Source organism: Callorhinus ursinus, unplaced genomic scaffold, assembly GCF_003265705.2.
Source record: "Callorhinus ursinus isolate GAN/ISIS: 27379988/994484 unplaced genomic scaffold, GSC_fseal_2.0 scaffold11, whole genome shotgun sequence".
NCBI classification, from domain to species: domain Eukaryota; kingdom Metazoa; phylum Chordata; class Mammalia; order Carnivora; family Otariidae; genus Callorhinus; species Callorhinus ursinus.
Genome location: NW_027397073.1, coordinates 37,023,369 through 37,050,145, shown reverse-complemented (window position 1 = coordinate 37,050,145; position 26,777 = coordinate 37,023,369). Strand labels below are relative to the sequence as shown.

General features: G+C 47.3%; 1 protein-coding gene and 1 long non-coding RNA gene across 6 annotated transcripts in view; one reads left to right on the top strand and one right to left on the bottom strand.

The window, feature by feature from the left end:
* The window catches only part of MAPRE2 (microtubule associated protein RP/EB family member 2), a 159,409-nt gene extending 144,077 nt beyond the window's left edge, over positions 1–15,332 (top strand). For all 4 annotated transcript variants that reach the window (XM_025886361.2, XM_073898350.1, XM_073898351.1 and 1 more), the window contains 3 exons: positions 3,217–3,356; positions 7,859–8,017; positions 12,472–15,332. In XM_025886361.2, coding sequence (XP_025742146.2) covers positions 3,217–3,356; positions 7,859–8,017; positions 12,472–12,546 — 374 coding nt within the window. In that variant the 3' untranslated portion in view covers positions 12,547–15,332. The remainder of the gene's footprint in view (positions 1–3,216; positions 3,357–7,858; positions 8,018–12,471) is intronic.
* Positions 14,786–26,777, bottom strand: part of LOC141373738 (uncharacterized) — a 95,009-nt gene continuing 83,017 nt past the window's right edge. For both annotated transcript variants that reach the window (XR_012380041.1, XR_012380040.1), the window contains exon 3: positions 14,786–14,925. This is a non-coding gene — a long non-coding RNA (uncharacterized lncRNA). The remainder of the gene's footprint in view (positions 14,926–26,777) is intronic.

The window sequence follows — 26,777 nt, the reverse complement described above, 5'->3', positions numbered from 1 at the left end:
AGGCACTGTCGGGGGAGCCCCTCTGGCAGCGTGGGTCAGGCACTGTCTGGGGGAGCCTCTCCGGCAGGGCTGTTTCCTTCGGGAGAGACGGCGAATGTGGCGGACACTTGGCCTGGCACAAACTAGCTTGCACCTCCCTGCTCAGAGCTAAACGCTTACTGACTGAATGTCCCTACTTTGTCCTGATCCCCAGCAAGAACTGAAGGTAATCTTGAAACCAAGTAAGAGCTCGCCTTGGGGGAGGCCAGTGATGTTTTTGTTTGGTTTCCTTCATGTGTGGCCGGTGCTTGCTGTCAGCAACCTTGACATTGGCATCAGCTCCTTGAGCTTTGGTCTGGTAGGTTTACCTTGGATGGCTACCTCTCCTAGGAGTTGTTTTAATGTATTATAAAAACTTGTATTGAGTGTCGCCTCTCAGTCAGTCATGGAGATTGGCCTTGGGAACATAAAATGGTAAACAAAACAGATACAACCCCTACCTTGCCTCGTCTAAGTCTCATGGGAGAAGAGGCATAACGAGAGGGCCATATCATTGCAGAGCGGCAGCGTCCAAGCTGAGACCTGCAGGACGGGGCTTAGTCACTCAAAGTGGGGGAAGAGGAGTGCTTCCAGCAGAGGGGTTCCAGCCCGAATCCTGCCCTGTGGTCATGTACTCAGGAACACTGCCTCGTCCCTGAGAAAGTTGAGTGTGGCCGGGCCTGGGCGTTCTGACACCCCTGTCACTCCGTGAGACCCCATGAGCTCCCAAAGAGCAGGGATCTCCTGTATGACACGGTTCATGGTAGGTCCTGGATAAGCATGTATTTAGTAAATAAGAGGTGTTGAACATCGTCTTGAAGCTGCTTTCTGTTAGACTTTATTGGTATTAAAATATGATACACTGCTTATAAAAAGGCCTGAAGTAACTTGATTTTCCAGAAGCTTTTTCCGCAGCAAGGCTGGCTGGTCCTTGCCAAGTCAGCATGTCCTCCCCCTGCCTCCTCTGCTCTTACCCATGTTGTTTTCTCTACCCTGTTGGCATGGCCTTTAGAGAGCCTGGCCAGTGGGACAGAGAAGTGATGCTCCAGGGGTGTTTTCTGTGGGCTTCTGCGGAGATGAAGGCCCCTTGCAACCATACGGGAATCACGAGTTGAGGCACCGCGTCAGCTGTCTGGAGTCCTTGGGAAGGTCTTCTGCATAGGCGAGGTTTCCAGCTCGCTGAAGATTTACCTTCAGATACTCGAACTGTTTTAAGTCAGTTCCCAATTTGACTTCCATTTTAAAATATAGTAGGCCTTTTCCTGGAAATTTTTAGAAGAAAATTCTTTTTCCCTTGTAACAGATTTTAAAGGGTATGATATTGCCAGTGCTTCTTGGGGGGGGGGGTGTATGATTTTGCATTTATAACCAAGGACTCTAGGCACCTGAACTCTTCCTGTTTGCTACTTTATAATTAGGAGATCGGTTGAAACTTGCAACTACCGTCAGCACTCTTGGCTTCATTAGCCCCTGCCTCTTTCTGAGCCATTGGTACTGATAAACTGTGAAACTGGAAACCACAGAACCAAGTTGTATTTACTTGTTCGTGTGTTTATTTCAATGTTTGTACCTTCACTAAATGTACGCTCAGCCAGGCGTGGTGCTAAGTACTGGAGTTACACCAAAGTGAGGGACGCTGGTTCCTTGTGCTCCAAGGGCCTTCTGGAGGAGCAGAGGGTGCGGGAGCATGGTGGGGGACTGGGCAGAGCACCTCCACCGGGCTGAGGTGCCACGTGGTGGAGACTAGGTGGCCCCCCAGTAGTGACCCTGCATTTCTTAATCCACGAAGTGTGTAACTGTCATTGCGTAGCTTGGGCTGCAGAGGCCACTTCCCGTGTCTGTGTCATGTTCTAGATGGTGAGTGCCTGTTAGCAGCTGAGCTTCCGGTGGGCGAGATCTGACCTGACATCAGTGACCTTCCCCCCCCCGTTTCTATCATTATTAGTGGTGCTGGTGAATCACTTGATTATCGGAAGGTGCTGATCCTAGACCTCCCCATTGTAAAGGCATATCTTTTTTTCCATTACAGTAAGTAAATTTTAGGCCAGTATCTTGACATGGATGAATGGCTTGTTCCCCCAAAACTTCTCACTTAATGTTTTAGAGTCGGTGAGCCTTTCCTGGATCAGTTACCTTTGTTGCAAAATTGTGATTTTTCCAGTACTAACATTTCTTCTGCATTTGCTAGCAGTCCGTGTTCTGTAAAAATCTTCATATCCTCCCTCCCTCCCTTCATCATTATCAACTAGATTTTTATTTATTCAATGCATTACAGTCCATTAGAGCCATTATTCTTTTGATACATAAAACTGCCCCACGTGTGGCTAAGTCGGAGGCACCTTCACACTGGTCCATGCCGTTCACATTAGACTGTGAGTGCATCCTGGCTTCTTGATGCAAGGCGTCCCACCCTGTACCTTCCCTGCCCCTCCCTTGGAATCCGTCACCTCTCAAGAAGCGCTCTCAGTGCCAAGGAAAATTCAAAACCAGGACGTGGGTAATAGGACTATGCGCTACTCTGGAGAGGTCACTGCTCCCAGGCGCTGTCAGTGGCTAAACCTAGGAAACAAGAGGAAAAAAATATGCCCTTGTACTGATGTTTTTTTCTGAAGTATTCATTTGTAATCTCTTTTTTCTTGTTAATTAGAAACTCAATTATGGTGATGTTTCGAGGTTATCTAAGAATCTTTCCTCTTAAAAAAAAAAAAAAATCTTAAAATCTCTTAGGATGTGTTGTTCTTATCTCTCCAGAGGGAGAAAGGACAACCTAATCCACACTGAGAGAAAAAAGTGCTCAGAAGGATTAAATAAGTTGTCCAAGTGGACCCTGTCATTGTACTGCGTGCACTTTTTTTTTTTTAAGATTTTATTTATTTGAGAGAGAGAGATGGGCAGGGCAGGGAGAGGCAGAGGGAGAAGCAGGCTCCCCGTGGAGCAGGGAGCCCGACACTGGGCTCGATCCCAGGACCCCGGGATCATGACCTGAGCCGAAGGCAGACGCTTAACGACTGAGCCGCCCAGGCACCCTGTGTGCACTTTTTCTAAGTGTATGTGTGCTACTTCTGTGATCGGAGGGGGTCATTAGAGGTACCTTCTGTATACTTTTTAGTAAATTCCTTTTATATCATATATTTGCAATAGATCTAAAAAGCATCCTTAATGTTGCCAGGATTTATAATCTATTCTGGTTACTTTCAGGTGCGGCTAAATCAAGTCCAGCGTCTAAGCCGGGATCCACACCTTCTCGTCCCTCATCAGCCAAAAGGGCTTCATCCAGCAGCTCAGCATCCAGATCTGATAAAGATTTAGAAACACAGGTCATACAGCTTAATGAACAGGTAACTCATCAGCCCTGGCCCAGTCTCTGAGGGGAGGTGGGGGGAGGGAGCAAATGCCTGTAAGCCTGAGGTAAGGACGGGGCGGGGGGGGGCAGTGGTTTCAAGCAAGTAGGGATTAAAGAAATTGTTCAGGCAGATAAAATCAGTGGCCCACTAGGAATAAAAGATATTAGTCAGGGGGTGCCTGGGGGGCTCAGTCGTTAAGCGTCTGCCTTTGGCTCAGGCCATGATCCCAGGGTCCTGGAATCGAGCCCCACGTCGGGCTCCCTGCACCGCGGGAAGCCTGCTTCTCCCTCTCCCACTCCCACTCCCCCTGCTTGTGTTCCCTCTCTCTCACTGTCAAATAAATAAAATCTTTAAAAAAAAAAAAAAAAGATGTTAGAAATCACAGCTATACATTAAGACAGAAGGACAGAGGACTCAGCCCCAGGTAAATGCAGGTTCATAGGCCAACGTCTCACTCCCCACACCGCAGGGCCGATCATAAGCTCCAGGCTAGACCACGGCCTCTGCCCACTTCTGGCCAGTCTAGATACCATTCAACACTGGAGTTAGGGTTAGTCTCTCTTCCTCCTTCCTTTACGTCAGCAGGTATTTGTCAAGCCTATTTGATGGGACAGACCCCATGCTTGGTGCTAAAAACATAATGGTAGTAAGAGAGAGAGACCTTAGACCTTCCCTTCCCTCGTAGGACTCAGAGCAGTTATCCGGGGTAGACGGATTATGCCAGCAAAGTGAATACCTAACACTTCCCACCACAGAAGTTTGATGTCACAGGAGCACCGAACCCAAAACTGGGGCGTCAGAAAGGCCACAGTTGTGTTTTAAGTTGAAAAATGTTCTTTTTTGTCTAAATATAGCTCTCCTGTCATTGAAATTTTCAATATAAAACTTTAAGTATGCTGTCTACCTAACAATAGGTATTTTTGCCTCAGATTATGTGTAGTTTAAAGGTAATAAAATGATTGGTAGCATAAGGCCCACTGCAGAAGCCACCTCCCCTGACCCTGAGTTGAGAAGAGCCCTTTATCCCAGCTGCTCCCACCACTGGGAGAGGAGCTTTTATTCACCATTCTTAGGCTCTTCCCAGCCAAAGGGCCGGGCCGTTCCTGGTGATTAATCTGATCCCTGATGAGCCAGCAAGAGTCTGGAAACAGTTTTTGAGATAATTGTATATTTGTAATCAGGAGTCAAGTTTAAAAGCAGGCAGTTGCTTAGCTAGGGTGCTTCTTTACAATTCTGATCACTTTAACAAAAACGGTGAAACCTGAAGTCATCCAGTGGGTAGGACTTTGATTTAGAAACTGTGGAATGTTCCACCTACCTGCCGATTCTCATTTTGAGCCCATATGGAATTTCCAGTAACAGGTTCTTTTCAAAAGGTCGGTGGGACAGCCATAATGAGCTGTGGGCCACATGCCCAAGGCTCTGAGCAAATCCGAGTAGACTTAGAATCAGGCGTGGGTCTGTGACACCTTAGACTTATAACCCTTTCTCCTTAGGAACCCAAGTTCTTTCAATATCTTTATTATCTCTTGTTCTGTCACGCTCTCTCTCCTCCCCGTGGTCGTCTTCTACCACACCTAGCTAGGTTTCCAACCTTCCAACCCAAAGTGTAACCCCACGGAAACCTCAAGATCCTTCCTGCCCTCTGCCATTCGCCTTAGCCAGCTGGACCCCCTTCCTCTCCTTGGGCCTGGCTCCGTGCTCCCATTAGCCGTCTGGTTACGCAAAGAGCCTCCCATTCCCCAGGGAACCCAGCCCCACGTCCTACCAACCAAAAGTGTCACTCCAGAGGGGAGAGGGAGAAGAACAAGAGGGGCTTCCCAGTGGTCTTATAACTCCTTTACTACTTCAGAAGGGCCTCGCTCCCCCGCCTGCCCCCATGTACATCAACGAGGGGTGTGTCTGTTTGCTGCCCTCCCCCCGACCTGGTCCCTCAGAGGGAAGGTCACACACCCTAAATTGTGAGTGTTCGTTCAGCTGTTCACTGAGCACTTACTCCAGATCCAGATCCGTGGTTCTGTGTTCTCGCTCCCTCCGTTTTCTGTCCTGGCTGACACCGGTGGGTAGCCACAGAGGCATCACTGTGCTGGGACGGAGGGCTCTGGGACGAGGAAGGGCTGGGTGGAAATGCCTAGGCTGGAGAGTGAATTACAGTCATAATAGAGGAAGCGATGAGCGCCATGAACTTGAAGAATTCTCATGTACTTGGCCTCCTGCCTCTATTCAGGCGGTCTCCCATGACATACTGTAAAAGTACCACTGTGCTAGGCAATTCCAGTGATAGAAATGGATCAAAAGACAGAGGGGAGGGGCGCCTGGGTGGCTTGGTCAGTTAAGCGTCCGAGTCTCAATTTCAGCTCAGGTCATGATCTCAGGTTTGTTAGATAGAGCCCTGCAGTGGGCTTCCTTCTGGGCGTGGAGCCTGCTTAAGATTCTCTCTCCCTCTCCCCCCACCCCTGCTCTATCTTAAAAAATGGGAGAAGGCAACATGACTAAAATCATGAGGGCTGTATGTGGAGAATGGGTTAGCGAGCAGGCAGTGGGGGGAGTCACTGCTGTGCCCAGGGGCCCCCGGGGGCTGGAGAGTGGGCATTGGTTGGCTTGGGCAGCAGGGCTGTGAGGACCCATGGTGTGCGGATGCTGAGAGGGAGGGGGGATTATTGAGAGAAGGGAACTTGCCCTTCTTGTCTCTTCCTCTTGACTTACTCCAAGGTCCATCCCCAGTGTCCTCTCCGGCACTCTGGCTTCTGCAGTGATACCTGAGGGTACAGCGTGGCATCGGTCTTCGTGAGTGGGCCTGTGAAAGTGGCCTTTCCTTTGCCAGTTGATCTATCCTCATACGCTTCAGCCCCTGACGGTTTTTACTAGGGATGTTTATAGCTGCGCATCCATTACCTCGTGCATCTGGAATACCACCAGAGGCCAACCTGGGCTGGATATTTCTACAGAAGCCTCAGCCCTTTGTATGTTGTACAGACCAAAGCACTCTCGAGAGGCAGCAAACCTATTTTCCATGGGTCGAATGCTTCCAGAGACCCTTCTTGCCTCGTCCAGGGAGAGCTCACAGGCTCAGACACCTCAAGTGCCACAGATCTGTCTGCAGGCACCAACACAGGCTTCTGACGGACTCTGTGGCCAAGCCTCAGGAGGGGGTTGGTTGGTTTTAAAACAAGGAAGGATTTCTAGAATAAGGGAAGTTTTCTTTTTCCTGTACTTAAGGCTGCTGGTTGCCTTCATTTTTTTTTTTTTTAATAAATAACCCAACCATCATATCATCAGAAATAAGAGTGAAAGCTAGTGAATGAGGCTCAGCTGCCTTGTGAGCAGCATGTGAGGGGGTCTGCGAGGTGAACTCTGTGGGGCCATATCCCTGAGTCTTAGGCCAGGTACGCAGGAAGGGGATGGACACTGCATGTGCTCGGTGTGTGTTCCAATGGATCAGTAATTCCGGCCAGATAAATAGCATGTACAAAGGCCCAGCATTATTAGAGAAGAAAATTTCCCCTTCCAAAGGTAATTTTTGGAAATTCTGTTAGGGTGATTTCAGTACACTGAATGAGAGATTTGACCTGAGGGTGACCATGAAAGATTTAATTCATCTCCTAAAGGATATTGTCTGCATAAATCTAAATGCACAAGGGGTTAAAAAAAGAAAGGGAGGGGGAGGATTCTCAGCAGGAACAGGGTGAAGGTTTGGGCCTGTGTGTAGCTGCTATGCCCATTTGGGATTTGAGACCCAGTCTATTGACGCCACGGTCAGTGTCCCTTCAGCCCAGGTGATACTGCTTCCCCCTTCCCTACACCATCTCTGTCATCAGTATCAGAGGCCGCACAGCCCTCGAAGTTTGTGGAACCAGCCTCCAGGGGAGAAAAGGGGAATGAAGGGCTGTTTTGCTGAGGGAATGGGGCTTCCTTATCTTGCTCTTCCCCCTGCACTCCCTACAGTGTCCCCAGAGCCAGAACCAGACGAGTTAAGACCAGTCCGCTCAGCCGGGCTCTCCGTCTCACCCAGTTGTCCTTGTAGCTGAGACCCAGTTTCTCAGTAGAAAGCGTTTGTCTACAGTGGCTTCAGGACATTTATGAAGGGATCCAAAATGAAGGGCGGCTCTTCCTGCAGGTTTCCTGAAGAAGGTCCTCAAAATACATCTAGAATAACCACAGTGGCAGCCTCTCTCATCTGCCTCCCCTCCCTGCAGAGGATGAACAGGGTAGAAGGATGTGCTCTGGCCCGTGTTAGCAGGAGAGGAGGAAAGCTCGCTCAGAGCCCGGATGCAACCGTGTCAGGCAGAACGATCCGTCCCACAGTGGTTATGAACACTCAGTTGGCAGACGGGATGACCAGAGTGCTGTTGAAGTCGGACGTGTGGCCCAGGCTCAAGCTCCATTGCACATCTCTTGTTTCATCTTAGAGGCAGGCGTAGTTGGCCACGTTTCTTATACTGTTTTTTGGTCTTGTTTTTTTTTTTTTTTTTCCTTCTACCCTCACTCCCTTGCAGGTACATTCATTAAAACTTGCCCTCGAAGGTGTGGAAAAGGAGAGAGATTTCTACTTTGGCAAGTTGAGAGAGATTGAGCTACTCTGCCAAGAACACGGGCAGGAAAATGATGACCTCGTGCAGCGACTAATGGAAGTCCTCTATGCTTCAGAAGAACACGTAAGTGTGAGGAGAGCCCTTGACTCCTGCGATGCTCTTGGTCAGGGTGCAGTGATCAGTGTGCCTTCAACTGCTGCCCTGGGATCTCTGAGAATTAGGACTCAGTGCATTTGTTATTCCCAGAGGAATAAGTATCATTATCATCTGATTCGTTGACCCATGCTTGTGGGCTGTGCATTCATGAAGTAATCTGGGAACAGATGAGTGGATGGGGTGGGGGGAGAGTAGGAAGACTGATTGAGAACAAACTGGTATCAAGTGGTTTTCAGCTCTGAGCAGCTGAGCAACAAGAACGTGTGTAAGGATTCTTCCTGACGGAGTATGGTTAGAGGAAGAATTCGCCTAGGTGTTTTTCCCATCCCCATAAGCCCCCCCACTGCCTGTTTTTATTTCATCACTGGTTGTCTTGGTTACTCATTGCCAGTGCAGACCAGCACTATGCAACAGCCCTTAGCTGAAAAATATTTTTAGAAGGGCTCCTCTGGGGGTGTCTGGTGGCTGGCTCAGTCAGAAGAACATGCAATTCTTGATCTCAGGGTCATGAGTTCAAGTCCCATGTTGGGTATAGAGATTACTTAAATCTTAAAAAACAAAAATTAAAAAAAACGGGGAGGGGGGCAGCGGCCTCCTCTACGGGCAGGACCTGGCAACCAGGGCTTGCTCCTCAGGCATGTGAGGGAGAGGGGGTGGGAGGGGGGCCCAGGATGTGGATGCTGTCCTGCTGAAGGACAGCAGCTATGAGGAACAGCAGAGGAGCAAGACTTTCAAGACTCAAGGACAGGAAGGGAAGGGGGGGTAAAGGGTAGAGATGAAGTCAGGTACCCCCAAATCTGCCTGTGCAGGGAGTGAGGGGCCCCAGCAGCAAGGCAGGAGTAGGAGCCTGCCAGAGAGCCCCCCCCACTGTGGAAAGTGGGAAGGAGGGGGCTGGGGTTTCAGGCTCTTCCCTAGGCCAGGCTGAAGCTGGTAGGAGGTCTGAGTCTGTTGGACCTGGAGCCCTGGGGCCATCCCCAGGGCTCGGGGGCCGAGTTGCGTGTGTTCATACTTCGACGGAACGGGAACAAGTCACCGGCAAGTTTACTTTATGACTTATTCCAGCCCAATACCAGACAAATGTTTACTCCATGTAAGATTTGAAATCCTAGGGATGAGATTTTCTAAAACAGCCCATGGTTTGAGGACTCTCCACCACATTTTTCATTCCCTCTCCCCAGCCCAGATTTTTTTTTTTTTTTTAAGCTTCTTTCTCAATCATCAGCTCAGACTGTAGATCTTGAAGCGCTGAGAAGCTTCCTGTCCAGGTCCCAGAGGCAGTGATGGCTTCACAAAATACAGTTCTCAGTGTTTTCAGATCTGATGGCAGAAACTTACTGATTTCTAGTGTGCCTGCACCAGCCCGAGTGCTTGGTACTCTGTCAGGTACTACGTGAGTTACGGTTATTCTCCTCACAAGTTTGTTGGAGGCTAAATCCAACGTGGTCTCCACAGCGCCGCAAGTCTGAACGACCGGGCCCACTGACAGGAGGAAGGCAGGGAGCAGCATCAGAGCGTCCCGGCCCTGTGCTGTCGGTGGGAGGAGAACCCTTCCGACAGCCACCCCAAGCCAGGTCTTGTCCCGAGAGGGAGTCCTTGGGCAGGGGCCTGCTCAGGTGACTTCCAAGTTTAGGGTTGACACAGGTCCCTGAGTTCTGGCTCACGGTAGGCAGGGCCAGCCCTGGGGGAGAGCTCCTGCCTTCTGAGTGTGACTTTGGGGGATTCTGCCTGGTGCCCGTTCTTGGGTTAAACACAGACGCACCCTACATTACCATTTCAGGGGCAGGTATTCGCTGGAGAGGCTTCTTGTCTAAGGCTTTATTTGGCGATGGCTGGTCTTTGATTCTTGGAGTCAAACAATCCTAGAATAGAATGTTTGGAAGATGTAGAAATCCAGATGGGAGTTTGCGTACAGAAGTAAACAGGGGCAGTTCAGTTCACGGTTGTAGAAACCTGATGGAAGTTTCCAAAGCAGATCACCAGACTGCTGTCTTGTGCCCCTCTTTATCATTCTCGGGATCTTTTCCCTTCGGGGCCACAGGTATCTGGACTTAGTCATTGCTTAGCTGCTGCCTTGTCCATCTGTCAGCTGAGTTGCGCCTGCCTGTATAAACACACACTTAATTCTTGAGGTACTGTCACAAAAGTCACTGTTTAGTGACCTAAAGATTCCTCCCTGCTCAACCAAGAGCTCGGGGGACGAGCCTGTGCTTCTGTCATTGGACGAACCCTGGGTATACAGAAAGGGGACAGAGCCACTGTCTCAGCGAGGGACCACGAACTGGACGAGGTCAGGTATGACACATGTGGTGAGCACAGAAAGACAGCCGGGAGTGACAAGCAAAAACTTCACCGAGAAGAGGACGTTTGGGTTGGAGTTGAAGAATGACCGGGAAGAGCAGCAGGGAGAGGGCTGTTCAGGCCGAGGAGAGCGGGTGAGCACAGCCCTGAGGAAAGAAGAGCCCGATGGGGACGGTGTGAGCGGGGGCAGATGAGCCTACCGAGTGCCACCTCCTTCTAGGAAGTCAGGAGCCATGGGAGCTCCTCGGCGACCCTTCCTCCTTCCTTTGCCCCCATTTTCCACCTGTAGTAGGCAAGAGCCTTCTTCCTGCAGGCTTCCAGCTTGCTTCTCTTTCTAATGATTATCATGAGAATGAGGAACTCTAACAGGCTTGCTTCACAGCTAAACCTTCAGAAAGATGTGATGGATTGATATGCAAATACTAGAATTTAGCCGGTAGTACTCCAGGGCATTGTCTGGCATAGGTTCTGCCTGGCCTCCTACTTCCATGTGTGTTTAAGTTCTTCCTTCTTACATAAGAAAATTTTTCTTCTTGTGAGCTTACACAACATGGTGTGAACTGGGAGCACTTGGCTGTGATATGTAGTATGACCGCCTCAGCATTCCAGATACGTCCTGCAGACCTTCACCCCACCTTATCATGCACCCCTAGCATTAGCAATCCCTTGGTAAACTGGGAGGTTTGCTCTTTAGCCTAGTAAGAGTGGTCTGGGGTCCATAGTTCCTGCAGGTGGATGATGTCACAGAGTCCCCTAGCTCAACAAGGAGGAAAAGGAGACCGGTGGTGAGGTCTGATCTCAGGGGTTCCTGGTCCCACACGGTGTTTGAATCCATGGGTTTGACTTTCAGTCCTGGGTTAACCCCATTATCCCACGGTTAACTCCCAACTGTGCTGTGAGCAAACCATGAGTTTCTGTAAAATGTCAAAACAGACCCTCAGTTCTGAGATCTCCCATGCACCCTAACACGTACTAACCAAGTAAGGAAAGCACACTTGTGACCTGCCAGAGTCCTAGCAGTAGGAAAGGAAGGCACCCTGCTAGCAGTAGAGTTAGGATGATGGATAAAATAGCATCCCTGACCCTTCGAGGCGGTGGGAGCCTGGCTCGAGGGGCAGCCAGCCAGTGGGCTCGTGCACGCACACACTCAGGCCTGCATCCACTCAGGACTGTGGGGCATAACCTGACGGAAGCCGAACCAGGCGGTGAAGCTGAGCAGAGTAGCAGATGCTGGGGTGAAGGTAGGGAGAGTGGCAGCAGGAAGGAATGCGGGGCAGAACAGACGCCGGGGAGTTCCCAGGACCACTCGATTTCTTTTTTTGCCCCTAGACAAGAGGGAGAACACTTACTGGAAGAGGCTCGTGACTTTCCCTGTCTCATACTATCTGCACAAGAAATACTCCCATACTCCCACAGGAAGGCCACACTCAGTTGAGGCACTAACTTTTGGGCGCCGAGGACCACCTTCATCCTGCACACAAAGCAGTAGGATGCTGCAGTGAGGGCCCGGGGATGAGTTGGCAGAGGGGGAGCCGGGGGGGACATTCTGAGGCCAAAATCCAACATGGTTAAGTCATGAAGGAGTGGGGGGCGGGGGCAAGGACAGCATAGTGCATGGTGTGGGCAGAGGGGAGGATCTTGGGCCTTAGCACATCAGCAGGGGGGTGGTCCTGGGCATGGGGAAAGCTGACTGTTACTAAATAATATGCGTCTGGACACCGAGCCAGTAAGGGACAGCACTAGATTTGAACCAGGGTCTTCAGTGTGATGTTCCTTTTGACTGTTGTCACAGAAAAGGTTACTTTTTAAAACCTTTTCACTTCTAGAATATATTTTAAAGAGCTCTTCCACCAAGAAATAATTGCAGCTCACCATAGGTATTATGAACCAAACAATATTCTAGGCACCTTGAATTCCTTGACTCCTCAAGGAATGAGGAGTTAGATGAGTGCTCCTGTTATAATGGAGCAGAGAAGCATCTGGGTCCATGCATGGGCTCATGGGAGCGGGAAAGCCCTGGCCCCGCAAGGTGGGCCTCTCCCCAGTCCATGCGGGACGCTGCGGGGCCTCCCCCCCCACCCCAGTACCTCGTTCCAGCTGAAACCTCTCCGCCTGTCCTGCAGGAGGGCCACCCAGAGGAGCCTGAGGCTGAAGAGCAAGTCCACGACCAGCAGCCCCAGCAGCCGGAAGAGTACTGAAGCGTCCTGGCCGCTCGCGCCTTCAGCTGTGCGTGGGAACTTTTCTTCTGGAGAAACGCGTGGCCTCAAGCTCAGCCGTAACCAGTCGTTCCCAGTCTGCCGTTAACATCAACGCACTGTTGCATCCGCCAGCCACCGCGCTCGGTTCCCATTTCCTTTGCCAAGACCCATTAGCAGCCGGCCGTTGGGCGGCCTGAGAGATCACAGGGTCACATCCCTTCTACTTCACCACTTGGCTGCTTGAGATTGATTCTGCTCTTTTCATTTCTCAAACGCCCCCCTTCCCAACACCACCCCTCCTTTTATCCTGGTGTGAAACAATGGTAATTTGATATATGGTATTTATATCGGCATTTCTCAACCAGTGTCACTAGATGTCACACATTCGTGGTGCTTTGATGTTTGCAAGTCTAACCTCTAAAGGTAAATTTGGTCAAATAAATTGGAGCAAAGGGAAAGAGATACTTGATATGAAAGCCATAAGGACAGTGACTCGTTTTATAGGGAAAAAAAAAAAAAAAAAAGGAATCAAAACTAGGACTTCGGGGCCCAGCAGTATTTCTCCCTGAGCAGGGTAGACAGCTACAGTTCGTCAGGGACAACACCATCTCCGCTTCCCCCTCCGACTGCTCGCCCCTCCCCTCCCACACCCAGGTTCTCATGCTCTTTTCTTTCTCAGGGTCCTCTTTGGTGGGCAGCCACTCTCCCCAAAAGCTGTCATCAGTTACCTACAGTCCACAGGGGGTCTGCATAGGTGCAGGTCCTCCTGCCTCTCTGGCTTTCAGCCCAAAGCCTGTCCTCCGCACTAGGGGACTCCTCCTCCAGAACGACTTCAGGGTGTGCGGCCCTGAGGGGCAGGGCTCTGCATCGTGCTGCACGCTCGCTGGAAGTGAAGACCTTCTTCCTGGGAGCATCATTCCAAGGGTGACTCCTGATTCTGAAGTCTGGTGTTGACACTGGAATGACAGCACAGAAAAAAATCCCTGACTCCCCATACCTTCTGGAATAAGGAATTTCCCCTCGTTAATACTAAGGCCCTCCTTGTCATTGACCTTTGATAACCGTGGCAATTCATAAATAGAGGAAACATTAATGAATTAAAAGCATTCCTTATTTTTTTAACTAATATTTGCACATTTTCTTAGTATCTTTCCAAATCTTTGCCTCTCTTATTCCTTTGACAGATGGTATCCCTTCCTGGATCATTCATTTCACTTGGTTTCCAACTTTAGATTTACCTCACTTGTTATTGGACTTAGCAGGTGCAGCAACAACAACCAACAAGTGTGCCCACCCCACTTGCCTCTTAACTGAAAAGCTTCAAATAAATTTCTGAAATATGTATCATAAAGCTTTGACATTTCTTTATTAATTGGTGAAATACTAATTCTCGATTCTAGCTTTGGAGCTTTCCACCAAAAGAAGTCTTCTCAAAATCTATTGCAGCAAAGTGGCATTTGAGTTACAGGTGAACAAGATGGCTTGTATTTTTGAGGTTATTCCAACACGCTGTGCATAACTGGACAGACGTTCTGTGGTGTTCGGTTTCCCTTTCTTCTTCTCTCGCGCCTGCTCTGCACGGCGGCGACCCCTCTCTCTCTGGCCGGCCAGCCTGGCTCCTGGCAGTGACATCCTCCCGCACCTGCGCACAGGCAGTGGTTGTGCTATGCTCAGCCTCGTGCTCAGCGGTGTGCTCCCTCCCAGCCATTTGTACGGACCTTCCTTTTGGAAAAATAGCTCTTGTAAAGAGGCACAATGAATAATTCCAGGCGGATGTTCCTTGGGTGGTTCCTCGGCAGGGTCCGCTCAGGAAAACCCAGTGCCAGGTGGAAGGCGGCCCGGATTCCTGGCCTAGGGGTGGGGGGGATGGCAGCGCAAGCTGCCTAAGCCTCGCCGGCACCAGCCGCTCTGTCTCTCCCCCAAAGCCCCAGCCTTGTCAGCTATGAAAACCTACTTTCCCCAGTGGTCATACCTGATTCTCCATCCCCGAGTCTTAGCGCCAGCTATTCACGGATTTAGCGAAGAGCTACATGTTCCTCCTGTCCGCATCTGACCCCTCTTCCATCGTGCCGGGTCACATGTGACATCACCGATGCTTTGGGGAATCTTGAACAGCTAGGGTTCTCCGTCGTCTTCGGCTGCACCCCAGCTTCGGTGCAGACCACCTCCTTTCCTGGGGCTACTCCTTTCTCCCCGAGGGCTGTACCCTGTCATCCTCCCATCTGGGCGGAGAAGCATCCCGTTGTGGGCTCGGCCCGCCCTCTCAGAAGCCGGACTTCATTGTTAGCCACGCGGCTATGGCTGGTGATAGCACTTCCCCTGCTCGTGTCAGATAGGAAGTGATTGAAGCAGGGGGCAGAGAGAGGGCCCGTCTTCTTTCTAAGCAGAAAAGCATAAAAAGGAAAGACAAAGACAAACACCTTGTTGAGCAGAGAGAAGTAAACTCCAGAAGGGAACCAAGAATTCCTCCCTTCCCTGGTGAGTATTTCCATTATTCCGTTAAGGTTTGATATGCATTCAGATTACTTTTACTAAATAGTACACCATAAATCTTTTGTTATATATTCAATGTAAACTGAAGGAATGTAAACATATGTATTGTTAATTATAAATAGAGATAAGTAATGACATCATAGATGAAAAAGTCTTATTCAGATGTATCACATTCATTTTACATTACCCTATTGTCGCATGGTAGAATAGTTTTTTGTCTCTGAATATGTGAATAACTTGACTTGCGTTTATCTTTTTACATATTTAATAAAAAAAAGTATATGTTAAAAGGACTGGATTTACAGATTCTTACATTTTTATGCTAAGGTTTCCTTCCGAGTGAGCATGTGTATGTGAATAGGCTATTTATGTGGAATCCCGCATCTACCCACATTTTTTTATGATTGACAAGGTGGGGGGGGTCAATGGATGGCAAATGTTTTAACAGGAATTAAAAATTAGTATCTGATATCAAATGTAGCAGCTGTGATACCTTTTTAAAAACTTTACCAAAAAAAAAAGTAAGCCATTCCCTTAGGAAAGATTGCACTTGCAGGCATACAGAAGCCTCGCTCCTGCAGCTCCAGCCCGCTCCATCCGGACCAGACAGGGCTGGGCAGATAGGAAACTGGGGGAGCAGCAAGCAGATGTTTCCAAGCTTCATGGCAAAATGACGTAGGATGAGCAAAAGCTCTCAGGTTCAGTGCATTCTCCCCCTCTAGTTTGACAACTTGGACCAACAGTGATGATTTCTACACACCAGTAGAATACCAACTCATAGGCACAGGAATAGGTGAAGAAAAGAAATGCCTTAGAAGTGGCGAGGCTGGAGAACAGGGGACAGCAGCGTGTGGGAGAGTTGGCCCAGGAGATGGCAGGTCACGGAGGCTCAGCCCATGCACTCCCCACCCTGACGGGATGCGAGCCTGCCCTAAACTGCTTTCAAGCACCACCTAGAGGCCAGTTTGGTTCCTATACTCTCCTTTGGCGACTATTTCCCATCCACTTGCCTTTAGGCCCTTTTAAGCAGAGAAGTGGGAAAGGGACCGAAAACAAATATACTACCACTTTTCTCCATCTACACTCACATCTGCACTGGGTAAGTGTGTGATAGAAGACTGAGCTGTTACCTGAGTTGGGAAAGTTCATGCTCAAAACACACGTGTTTCCATTTCATTCTGCCAGCCCTGGGATCTTAAACACTAGCTCTCCCACTTAGACATCTGCACACAAATTGTCCAGAATACGTGTGCTCCATCTTACCTGAAAGGCACACCGGTGGACTCTAGGAAGCACATCACTAATGGTACAAAAGGGGGGGGCGGATAATAGGTTTGCTCCACGTATTAAATCTGAGATCATCTCTAAAAATTGAACATGTTCCTACTGGGACTATGGGATTATGGGTAGGCCCATGGTGGGGGGGCGGGGGCAGAAAGGGGTTCATGTAATTCCACTAAATTCAAGTTATACAATGCCAGTTCTCTAAAATGAAACCGGTAACTTCATTTCTGGCCTTTAATTAGTCTTCCTCTTCACCGCTAGACACAGCTCCTGTGATCCTTCCAGCCACTGTCACTCGCAGACATCACTGACCCACCCTCTCGGCCCTAACGCCCTGTTGCCAGACTGCGCAAGTGTGACAGCAGGGCCGCTCCGGTTCTGGAGAGCTGGGAACTCAGACGTCCACCACTCACTGGAAGAGTTCTGGTTTTGTTGCCTAATGGAAGGCAAACCTTAAAATCCCTTGAGCCCTGGTAGGAGTCCTCACATGGCACTGGGACTTCAGATCACAGGACTGCCCAAGGGCAGGACCCCCCCTCCACAGCCCCCACACCTTTTACAGGTAGGGCTCACACAGAAGGTGTGTTTGCTGAGGTGTCCCACCTCCTGTGTTGCCATGAGGATTGTGGAAGGCCCAGCCGAAGCTTATTGAATGCATTTTTCTTTTTCACTGAAAATGTTGACTCTTTTTAGCTTGTCAAGCTTAACTTCTTAAACCGGTTGCCCGTGGTATTTTGTAACCATTTTCTTAAGACTGAGTATAAATGAAGTGTTTTTAAAGGGTAATAACATCTCAAAATACCTCTGAGTTTATGATATTCAGTAGGAACTAGCCCAGTACCTAAATGGGTTCTTTTCCTTCTATGTAGCAAACGTCCCTCATTTTTACATTATACTATTTCTCTAGGTCTTGAAGGTTATCTGTATAATTTTTTAGGTGTGTTTATCTTACTAAAATGTTTTGGTTAAATCTGACTGCTCTCACACGTTAATTTCTAACCTTTAGAAATTAGAGAACAAAGAGTTCCCATAAATGCGCTCACAATTTTTATCTGATCTAAATTCACAGACTACCACTAGGACACTCTCTCCTAATCTGACATATTTATGATACAGATGAAATGTGACCTTCTCCCAGGGAAACCTTTTTTTTTTTTTTTTACCAGTTCAGAGTTTTTCCAGAATGAGAGACTATAGAAAATCACCTTAAATGTCAGTCTCTCAGAGGCTAAGCTCTCTCAAAGATAGGTTCAGAGATCATCCTGTCCTGCAGACACAGACACTGTCCCATCACATGAGCAAAATATGGGGGAGGGGGCCAAGAAGGAAAATGTGAATTTTACCTCAAACATCTTCAATTTTTCTTGAGAGTGGTTTTGAAACTAATGTCACAGAACGCTGACCAGTCACAGCTAAAATATCAATACAACATCCCAGGTCATCTGGCTTTTCTTTTTTAAATTTTGGTAACATTTCCTCGGGGATGAAAAACACACTCCTTTTAAAGATTTAATAGGCACAGAATGAACATTTGTATTTGTCATACCTACAGATCTAAAAAGGCTCAAATGTACTAATTTTTCTGAGAACGTAATGTGGGAAATTGCAGACAGGTGGTTGTATCTCTACCGTCTTTCCTAAGCAAAGACTTGACAGTGTAGATACTCTCTTGTTAGAACACAGTTTTGTTAGCCTCTGAGTATTACAAAGAGGCTCCAAACATTTATTTGAAAACACTCCTAATAGCTTACACGCAATCTAAAAACCATCTGCCGGACCACACAGCCATAGGTAGACTCAACACGTGACATGATGGAAAAGCCTCACGTAACTCCTTACTATCCTAACTGAGAATGATGGCCATGCTCAGGCATCCTGTGCGGTGGTGCTCTGTCACTGCACTGGTTTGCAGGCCGTGAAAGGCCTTTGCCATTTTCTGATGGGACTATGTATGCTACCTTCCACAAAGAAAGTGGTGCGTTTCTCTGGAGAAGTGCCCCCAAATCCAATTTGGGTGTGCTTTGGGGCTGAACTTAGGCTTTTGAAGACCTAGAAGGAGGACTCTGGACCGGTGGTGCCTGTCGGAGCTGAGCCTCCGAGAGCTTTCAGCTCCCTCGTCACTCCCTACTTTTCCAGTTCAGGGGCAGTCATGATTTTCCTACCAAAGGAAAGAGAAGGAAAGACTGCAAAGGGGACAGTGGTATAAGAGATGATCCCTCTTCCTTTCTAAGATACTTTAAGAATAATCCAGTATCCTTCGAGTCACTTGTCCCTGTTTTGGAAAACAGCATGGGGGTTGGGAGACAAACTCGAGCCTGTCCTCAACCCAGGTGCGGCTCAACAAGAACAGATTAGCTTGAGGCAGGAGCTGTGTGCTCACTTCAGAGGACAGGCAGGGTAAGAACCCAGGCCCTGGGGAGGGGGGACTGGCAGCCCAAGGCCAGCTGAGGTGGGCAGGAGGCAAAGGGCTGGCAAGAGGATTCCACCAAGGCTGCAGCTTTGGCAGAAGAGAAGCCCACGTCTCCACGTATCTTGTCCACGGAAGCTCTTCGGTCCTGGGTTCCAACACCATTGCTCCTCTGGAGAAACCATGCCCTGGGAACCAGAGAAGGAACCAGCTGCTGCTTCACAGAGTGTCTATTCCTGGTCACATTTCTTTACTGACAAGATTCCTGTGTTTAAGTGTTGACTCAACTGTGCTCCCAAGAAGAAATAAGAGGGAAAAATTACCAAACGTAGATAAAACGTATATCCAGGAAAGCTGTAAGACGACCTCAGAAAGACCCAAAAGAATTTTTTAAGCTAAAGAAAGGGGGAAGGGGAGAGTGTTTTTATTTTCTCCTCTAATTTAACGGTTTTGAAAAGCTTGAGCACGAACCATGGGTGAAGCACAAGTCAATAGCGACTTTTTACTCCTAATATCACATCACTATCCCTCAGTTACTCTAATGGAACTCTAAAAGAAGAGCATTCTGCATCCATACCTGCCTCAGTCCAAAAATAAGTAAAGCAGTTCATTTTTTAAAAGCGTATACTACATATCTGAGTGAGGAAATCAGAGCAAGGGGAAACGAAGGGAAAGATGAAGGCAGAAGTAAGGTCAGTAGCCTCACACAAGCCCTGAGGTCTTCTAGACTTTACTAGGACGAAGGAGGAAAATTACCACTGAGCTTCCTAGTTGCCAACATCAAGAGGTAAGTAATCATTACTCAATTTAAAGAGTCCATAAGCTGAAAACAGTTACTTGAGAGTGCAGATACCTAGATCTAAGAGAAATTTCTCTGGCTCCTAAGAAGAAATTAAGTGACGGAGGGAGCCTGACCGTCACAGCATCTCATAGCTAATACAGTATTGTTCTAGTAATCCTCAGGACTACCCCTGATGACATAATGCCAAGATGCAATTCAGGAAAAACCAATCTACCAGGGACCTAAAACTGTGTATGCACAGAAATAACTCTGGAGTGTCAGGCTTCATCCCAGGATAAAACAGGGGCGGGGGGATTGTGAGCACTCCACTGGTTCCCACAGGTACTCATGTGTCTGTGCTGTGGGCAGGGGAGGGAAATGGCCTAGGCCGGCTGCTTTGTTCCTGGAGGGCTCTCCCAGTGATCTCTGTCTCTCCAGTTAAGCTCTGAGATTAGTAAATAACCCTCCCACCTGTAAGCCCCAGGCATTTTTCAAGCTGCTGCTTTTGTGCTATATTTCCATGGGCTGTTTGTTGTACTATCTCTTTCAGGGCGGGGATTCATTTTCCTCTCAGAGCAGAGCCCGCTAATTTTTAAAATTCCAAGATTTAATCCCACTGGTTGTAAGAGCTCATGAAATTTGGCCCCTTTGGTTTTCAAAGCCAAAGGTTACAGGGATTCATCTTCCCCACGCAAGCTCCCCAGTGTAGCTATTTCTCTCCCCTCTCTGTGCCCACAGGCCCTCCCCTCCAGGGGACAGCCCTGCAGGTCCATTTAGCTCCCCGCCACACCCCACACTTCCTTACCCTCTTCCATGTGGGCCTCTTCTCTACATTTAGCTGTGGAATTTGTTCTGCCAGGCTTGGGGTCATTGTTAAGGGTCTCACTGATGTCTTCCACTCTTTTCTCGAGTCCAGTGAGTATCTTTATGACCATTACTTTAAATTATTTGTTGGGCATATTACTTCTCTCCATTTCACCTAGGTCCCTTGCTGTGATTTCATCCTATTCTTTCATTTGGGGCATATTCCTCTGTCTCCTCATTTTGTCTAACTCTCTGTGTCCGTTTCTATGTGTTAGGAACGTCAGCCACAGGGGCGCCTGGGCGGCCCAGTCAGTTAAGTGTCAGCCTTCAGCTCAGGTCATGATCCTGCAGTCCTGGGATCGAGTCCCACGTCGGGCTCCCTGCTCCACGGGAAGTCTGCCGCTCCCCCTGTTTGTGCTCACTCATACCTCTATGTCAAATAAGTAGATAAAATCATTAAAAAAAAAAAAAGTTAAAAAAGAAAAAGGGAAATAAGCTACATCTTGAAAGCAGTAGCCTCATGAAGGGGTCCTGTAGTGCCCTGCAGTAAAACGTCCCCTGTTCTCTGGAACCTGGTGCTTCAGGACTGTCTTCTACATGTGTTGGATGCACCCAGTGGTTGTCACTGAGCCACTTTTTCCTTCATCCAGTCGTCTACTGTGGCTCTCTTGGCCTGTTGTGGGCAGGGTTTTTGTCCCTCTGGTGTTAGTGGTCCGATCTGGGGCTACCTTGGGCTTGAGTTGAGTGAGACCAGGCGTTTGCCAGAGATGCATTAGCATCCAGCTGCAGGGTGCTTTCTCTGTGTTGTCCTCTGAGAAGCTTTTATTGGTGTCAGGGCCTGCAATCAGACCAGCTGTCTGCCCCCAGCCCACTGCTGGGGCTGCCATCTGACTGGTATGCGTGGTTATCTTTCCCTCTTCCCAAGATAATAGTCACGTTGGAGTGGTGCTAGCCTCTGTTGGGGCTGCCTGCACACTGCCAGGCTCGTGGCACCGCTTTGGATGGTCTCCAGCCAACAGTGTATTGGGGGGGACAGATCCACAGTGTGCGTGTAGGCAGGATGCACAGTGTTAGCAGGGTCCCCTGTGAAAGGGGACTTGCCACCACCAGGACTAAGGCAGGCCTGGCTAGAGGGGGTAGATCTGCTAGAGCTGGATACTCTATCCAGCAAGGCCGTCATTCAGAATAGAAGGTGAGAGAGTTTCCCAGACAAACAGAAGGTAAAGGAATCCATCACCCCTAAACCAGCCTTACGAGAAATGTTAAGGGGGTTCTTTCAGTGGAAAGGAAAGACCCCAAGCAGGAATAAGGAAAGTAGGAAGCACAAAGGTGTAAAAATTAAGTATCTATAAAAATCAGTCAAGGGATTCACAAAATAAAAGGATATGAAGCATGACACCATATAAAACACTTTACAGGTTGTAAAATGGTCACACAAATAACCATGTAGTAGAGACTGCTGGGAAGATGGCAGAGTAGGTTTCCCAAACAAACAAAAGATAAAAGAATTCATGACCACTAACTAGCCCTACAAGAAATGTTAAAGAAGACTCCTTGAGTGGAAAGGCAAGACCATAAGTAGGAGTAAGAAAGTAGGAAGTACAAAAGCAGTAAAAATAAGTATAACTATAAAAATATCAGTCAAGGGACTCACAAAATAAAAGGATGTAAATTATGACACCATATACCTAAAATACTGGTGGGGAGGAGTAAAAAATGGGTTCAAACTTAAACAACCATCAACTTAATATAGACTACTATAGGCAGAAGATGTTCTATATAAACTTAGTGGTAACCACAAAAAAAAAAAAAGTAATAGCTATGCAAAAAATAAAGGGAAAGGAATCCAAGTATATCATTAAAGAAAGCCAGCTAATCATGAGAGAAGAGAGCAAGGGAAGAAAGGAACAGGGAACTACAAAACAACCATAAAACAAGTCACAAAATGGCAATAAATACATACCTATCAATAATTATTTTGAATGTAAATGGACTCATGCTCTAAACAAAAGACATAGGGTGACAAGTAAAAAAATAAGACCCATCCATATGCTGCCTACAAGAGACTCATTTCAGACCTAAAGATACATGCAGATTCAAAGTGAAGGGATGGAGATGCATTTATGATGCAAATGGAAGGGAAAAGAAAACGAGGGTAGCAATACTTACAACGGAAAAAATGGACTAAAAACAGACTAACAAGAAACAAAGAAGGACATTATATAACCATAAAGAGAACAATTCAACAAGATGTAACAATTGTAAATATTTATGCACCAAACGTGGGAGCATCTAGACACATAAGGCAGTTAGTAACAAACATAAAGGAAGCAATCAATAGTGATACAGTAATAGCAGAGGACTTTAACACCCCACTTACATCTATGGACAGATCATCCAAACAAAATTGACTAGGAAACAATAGCTTTGAATGACACATTGGACCAAATGGATTTAAGAGATATATACAGAACATTCCAGCCTAAAACAGCAGAATACACATTCTTCTCAAGGTCACATGGAAGATACTCCAGAATAGATCACATATTAGGCCACAAAACAAGGCTCAACAAATTCAAAAAGACAGAAGTCATTCCATGCATCTTTTCTGACCACAATGCTATGAAACTAGAGATCAACCACAAGAAAAAAATCTAGAAAGGACACAAATACACAGAGGTTAAATAATATGCTACTAAACAATGAATGGATCAAGAAATCAAAGAGGAAATTAAAAAATACATGGAGACAAATGAAAATGAAAACACAATGATCCAAAATATTTGGGATACAGCAAAATCTCTTCTAAGAGGGAAGTTGGTAGCAATACAAGCCTACCTTAAGAAGATAAATCTCAAACAATCTAACCTTATACCTAAGGGAGCTAGAAAAAGAACGAACAAAATCCAAAACCAGTAGAAGAAAATAAATAATAAAAATTAGAGCAGAAATAAAATAGAAACCAAAAAAAAAAGAACAGATCCATGAAACCAGAAGCTGGTTCTTTGAAAAGATCAACAAAATTGATGAACCTTTACCCAGACTCTCGGGGGGTGCGGGTGGGGGGAGAACCCAAATAAATAAAATCAAAAATGAAAGAGGAGAAATAATCAACACCCCAGAAATACAAAGGGTTATAAGAGAATATTATGAGAAATTATATGCCAACAAATTCGACAAGCTAGAAGAAATAGACAAATTCCTAGAAACATATAACCTCCCAAAACTGAATCTGGAAGAAACAGAAAAGTTGAACAGACCAATTATCAGCAATGAAATTGAATCAGTAATCAAAAAATTCCCAACAGGGACGCCTCGGTAGCTCAGTCGGTCGAAGCGTCTGACTCTTAATTTCAGCTCAGGTCAAGATCCTGCCCCCCCACCCCACCCCCACCAGCCACAGCTGACGATCTAGAGCAGACAGCCAACCTAGGGGCAGTCAATCTGGGGTGGCCAGTAACCACATAGCCTGACTCTACGAGCAGGGCCCATCACAGAGTCCTCTGCCCACCTCTCTCTCTCATTTGTACTAAGGATTAAGGACCGAGCCATGGGAACTAGACTGAGATGCAGAATGAAGGGAGCCCCGAGGAAGGATCATGGCAAGCAGATGTTCTACATAAAGCAGAAACAGACGATGGAAAAAGCAAAAGGAAAAGAAAACAGACCCTCAAGCAAGAACCAGGGAACGACTTTTTAACTAAGATCCATAAACATCGGCTGCTTCCTTGAACCCTGAACACCCACCAGTTGTTTTATTCTTGAAATCCAGTTCATCAGTTTTATTGATGTGATGCGTAGGTGTAATCTTAAAATCAGAGAAGCAACTTAAATGAATGTCTTCCTTGCAACCTAAGACATTCTTATGAAATGAGTCTCTTGAGAGGGAATAACTTGCCCAAGTTTACAGAACAGAAGGGACCTTCAAGACAAGCTGATCCCAAGCCCAGCTGAGCTTCAAGCCAACAGCCAGCCCCACCCGGTGGCTGTGTGTAAAAAAGTGTCCTGGATGTCCAGCCCCCTTGAGCCTTCAGATACCTCTGAGCATCCACACAACCATGGAGAGACCCAGAGCAAGAATTGCCCAGCCATCCCATAGAACCACCAAAATAACAAACTGGTGTAAGTCACTAAGAATAGGGTGGTTCATGACACAGCAACAGATAACTGGTACAATGTAGTTAATAGTGAGGGACAAGTTTTATGTTATTGCTTTGTGCACGCATCAAGCAGAGAGAATATGATTTCCGTCAAATGTCTTCTATAACTGCTCTAAAATCATTTGGCACATCGCTTCATTGAGTTTCAATAAAATAAAAACATAAAATGAGAGCATTAGACTACATGATCTTTGAGATTCCCTTTTGGGTTCTTTAAAATTCTGATTGCCAACAAATGACACAATCCAAACACAGCCCTGCAGGGCTGGTTCCCTAGGCTCAGCAGCTTTCCTGCCTTATAAACTGTGGGGGGGGGTGTCAAACATGAAATAAAACTGCTTTTAGAGGCAAAGTTGGTGCTTACAGTTTTTTTGAATTGAAATATCACTTTCATGGGTATTTTGACTTAATTTCAACTGTTTTTTCTCACTCACTTACTTGATCTGAGGTCACTTCCTAAGCCAATGAAGTAAGAGTAAACACAGACAGGTCCAAAGTGAATTGTCAACACGGACCAGTTAAGTAATCATTTCCATTTTGAAAATTCTTTCACTCTCCTCTGGAGGCTTGTATCAAGGTTCCCAAAGTTTTCCAACCAATGGGCATGTCTACCCAACCTTCTGCCCCTTAGGTTATTCCTCCCCAGGGCAGCCGAGCAGGTGGAAAATACAAGCAAGTCACCCTTTACGTACGAAAGACACCCAACCTTCACAGAAGCCCCCCTCAGCAACAGGGACATGGCCTCCCCTGCCTCCACCCTCTTTCTGGCACTTTTTTTCACTTCTAAGAAGGAAGAAAAGATCATATATTTACCACACCCTCTGCAGTGAACAAGGCACAGTTTTTGACACCGTGAACAGGACGAGTGTCAAAGCCTCCAGGCTTTCCAGAAGGCCAGTGGCTGCACCGTGCAGGAACACACAAAACATGGCTGGGAACCAGGGAGCTGGTGACAGTGCTGGGGAAAGGAAGCCCATCACAAGTCGCTGTTATGTATAAAAATTTCCCTCTTCCTCCTGCCCTGCTCTCTCCCCCAGACTTCCTTCTCCTGAGGACAAAAAAAAACCTGGGCTATTTCCGAAGTGTAGTTTATGGGAAATGCTTCCTTTGGATAGATTTCTTTATTGATTGTGATTTAAAAAACAGCTCAGGGATAATTTTAAAAACATATTTTACTGGACATGCCCTTCACTTTCAACATAGAACTCACACTAGCTACCTTTCTCTGTATTCACAACTTCCAAATACCCAGGGGAGAACCCTAGCCACTGCCGCGTTCACCAGGACACTAGCTCCCAGTGGCCTGATGAGACCAAACCGCACATTCTGCTTTAGCCACCTCTGATGAAGAAAACCACAGCAAAGACGGTGACCCCGATGATCCATCCTCTGACATGTTCAGGTGCGCTCAGTGACTCATCACCCACACAATGCGTAAGGACCCGTCCCGGCAGTCTCGCATGTTACTAGGCAATTTGCTGAAACTTACTTGGTTTGCTTATCTGGAACAGGGATAGTAACAGTAGCCCTGTTGGATGCCCACAGTCTAGCACATCGAAGGCACTCAATAAATAATAGTTATATGCATGCATGCAAACAGCTTAGCATTGTGCCTGGGACACAATGAGTACTCGGTACATTTGTTGGTTGCTACAATTAACGGTTGTAGTTAAGAGTGGTCGTAGTGGTGGTATTATTTCTCTCAATCCATGCCTGAACTCGTGTGGTGTGAAAAGAGGATACTCTCTGCTCTCCAGAGAGGCTGTTATCCAGAGCCAGTTTGTACACCCCTGCTCATCTTCACATCCCCATCAATGCTGTTCTCCTTTCTAGCTCTAAATGCCCGCCTCTTCCCCCCACAGTCCACCCACCACTATGCACCCAACTCTTTTGGTTTATGTTAAGTCCCAAGAAGAATAAAAATTTCCATAGTTACCTGGAAGATGAAGAGCTTTCTGCTCAACACTAAGTGCTGGAAATCTTTGGATCTACATGTTCTCAATGGTCTCTTTGGACAGAAAGGGGACTGGAGATCATTGGTCACCTTGTGCTGCGTCACCGCAGGTTTCTTTTAAAGGAGTTCTCTTCTGTGTTATGTTATGTGTTAACATTATATTGTAATTACGGGCATTTAAGCTGCTATTCATACTATGGTATGATTTCAGGGGTGGGACCATTTTGTCTACGAATTTAATATCCCCAGAGTCTAGGATTTTGAGCATATAGAAAAATTCAGTATGTGGGCGCCTGGGGGGCTCGGTCATTAAGTGTCTGCCTTCAGCTCAGGTCATGATCCCAGGGT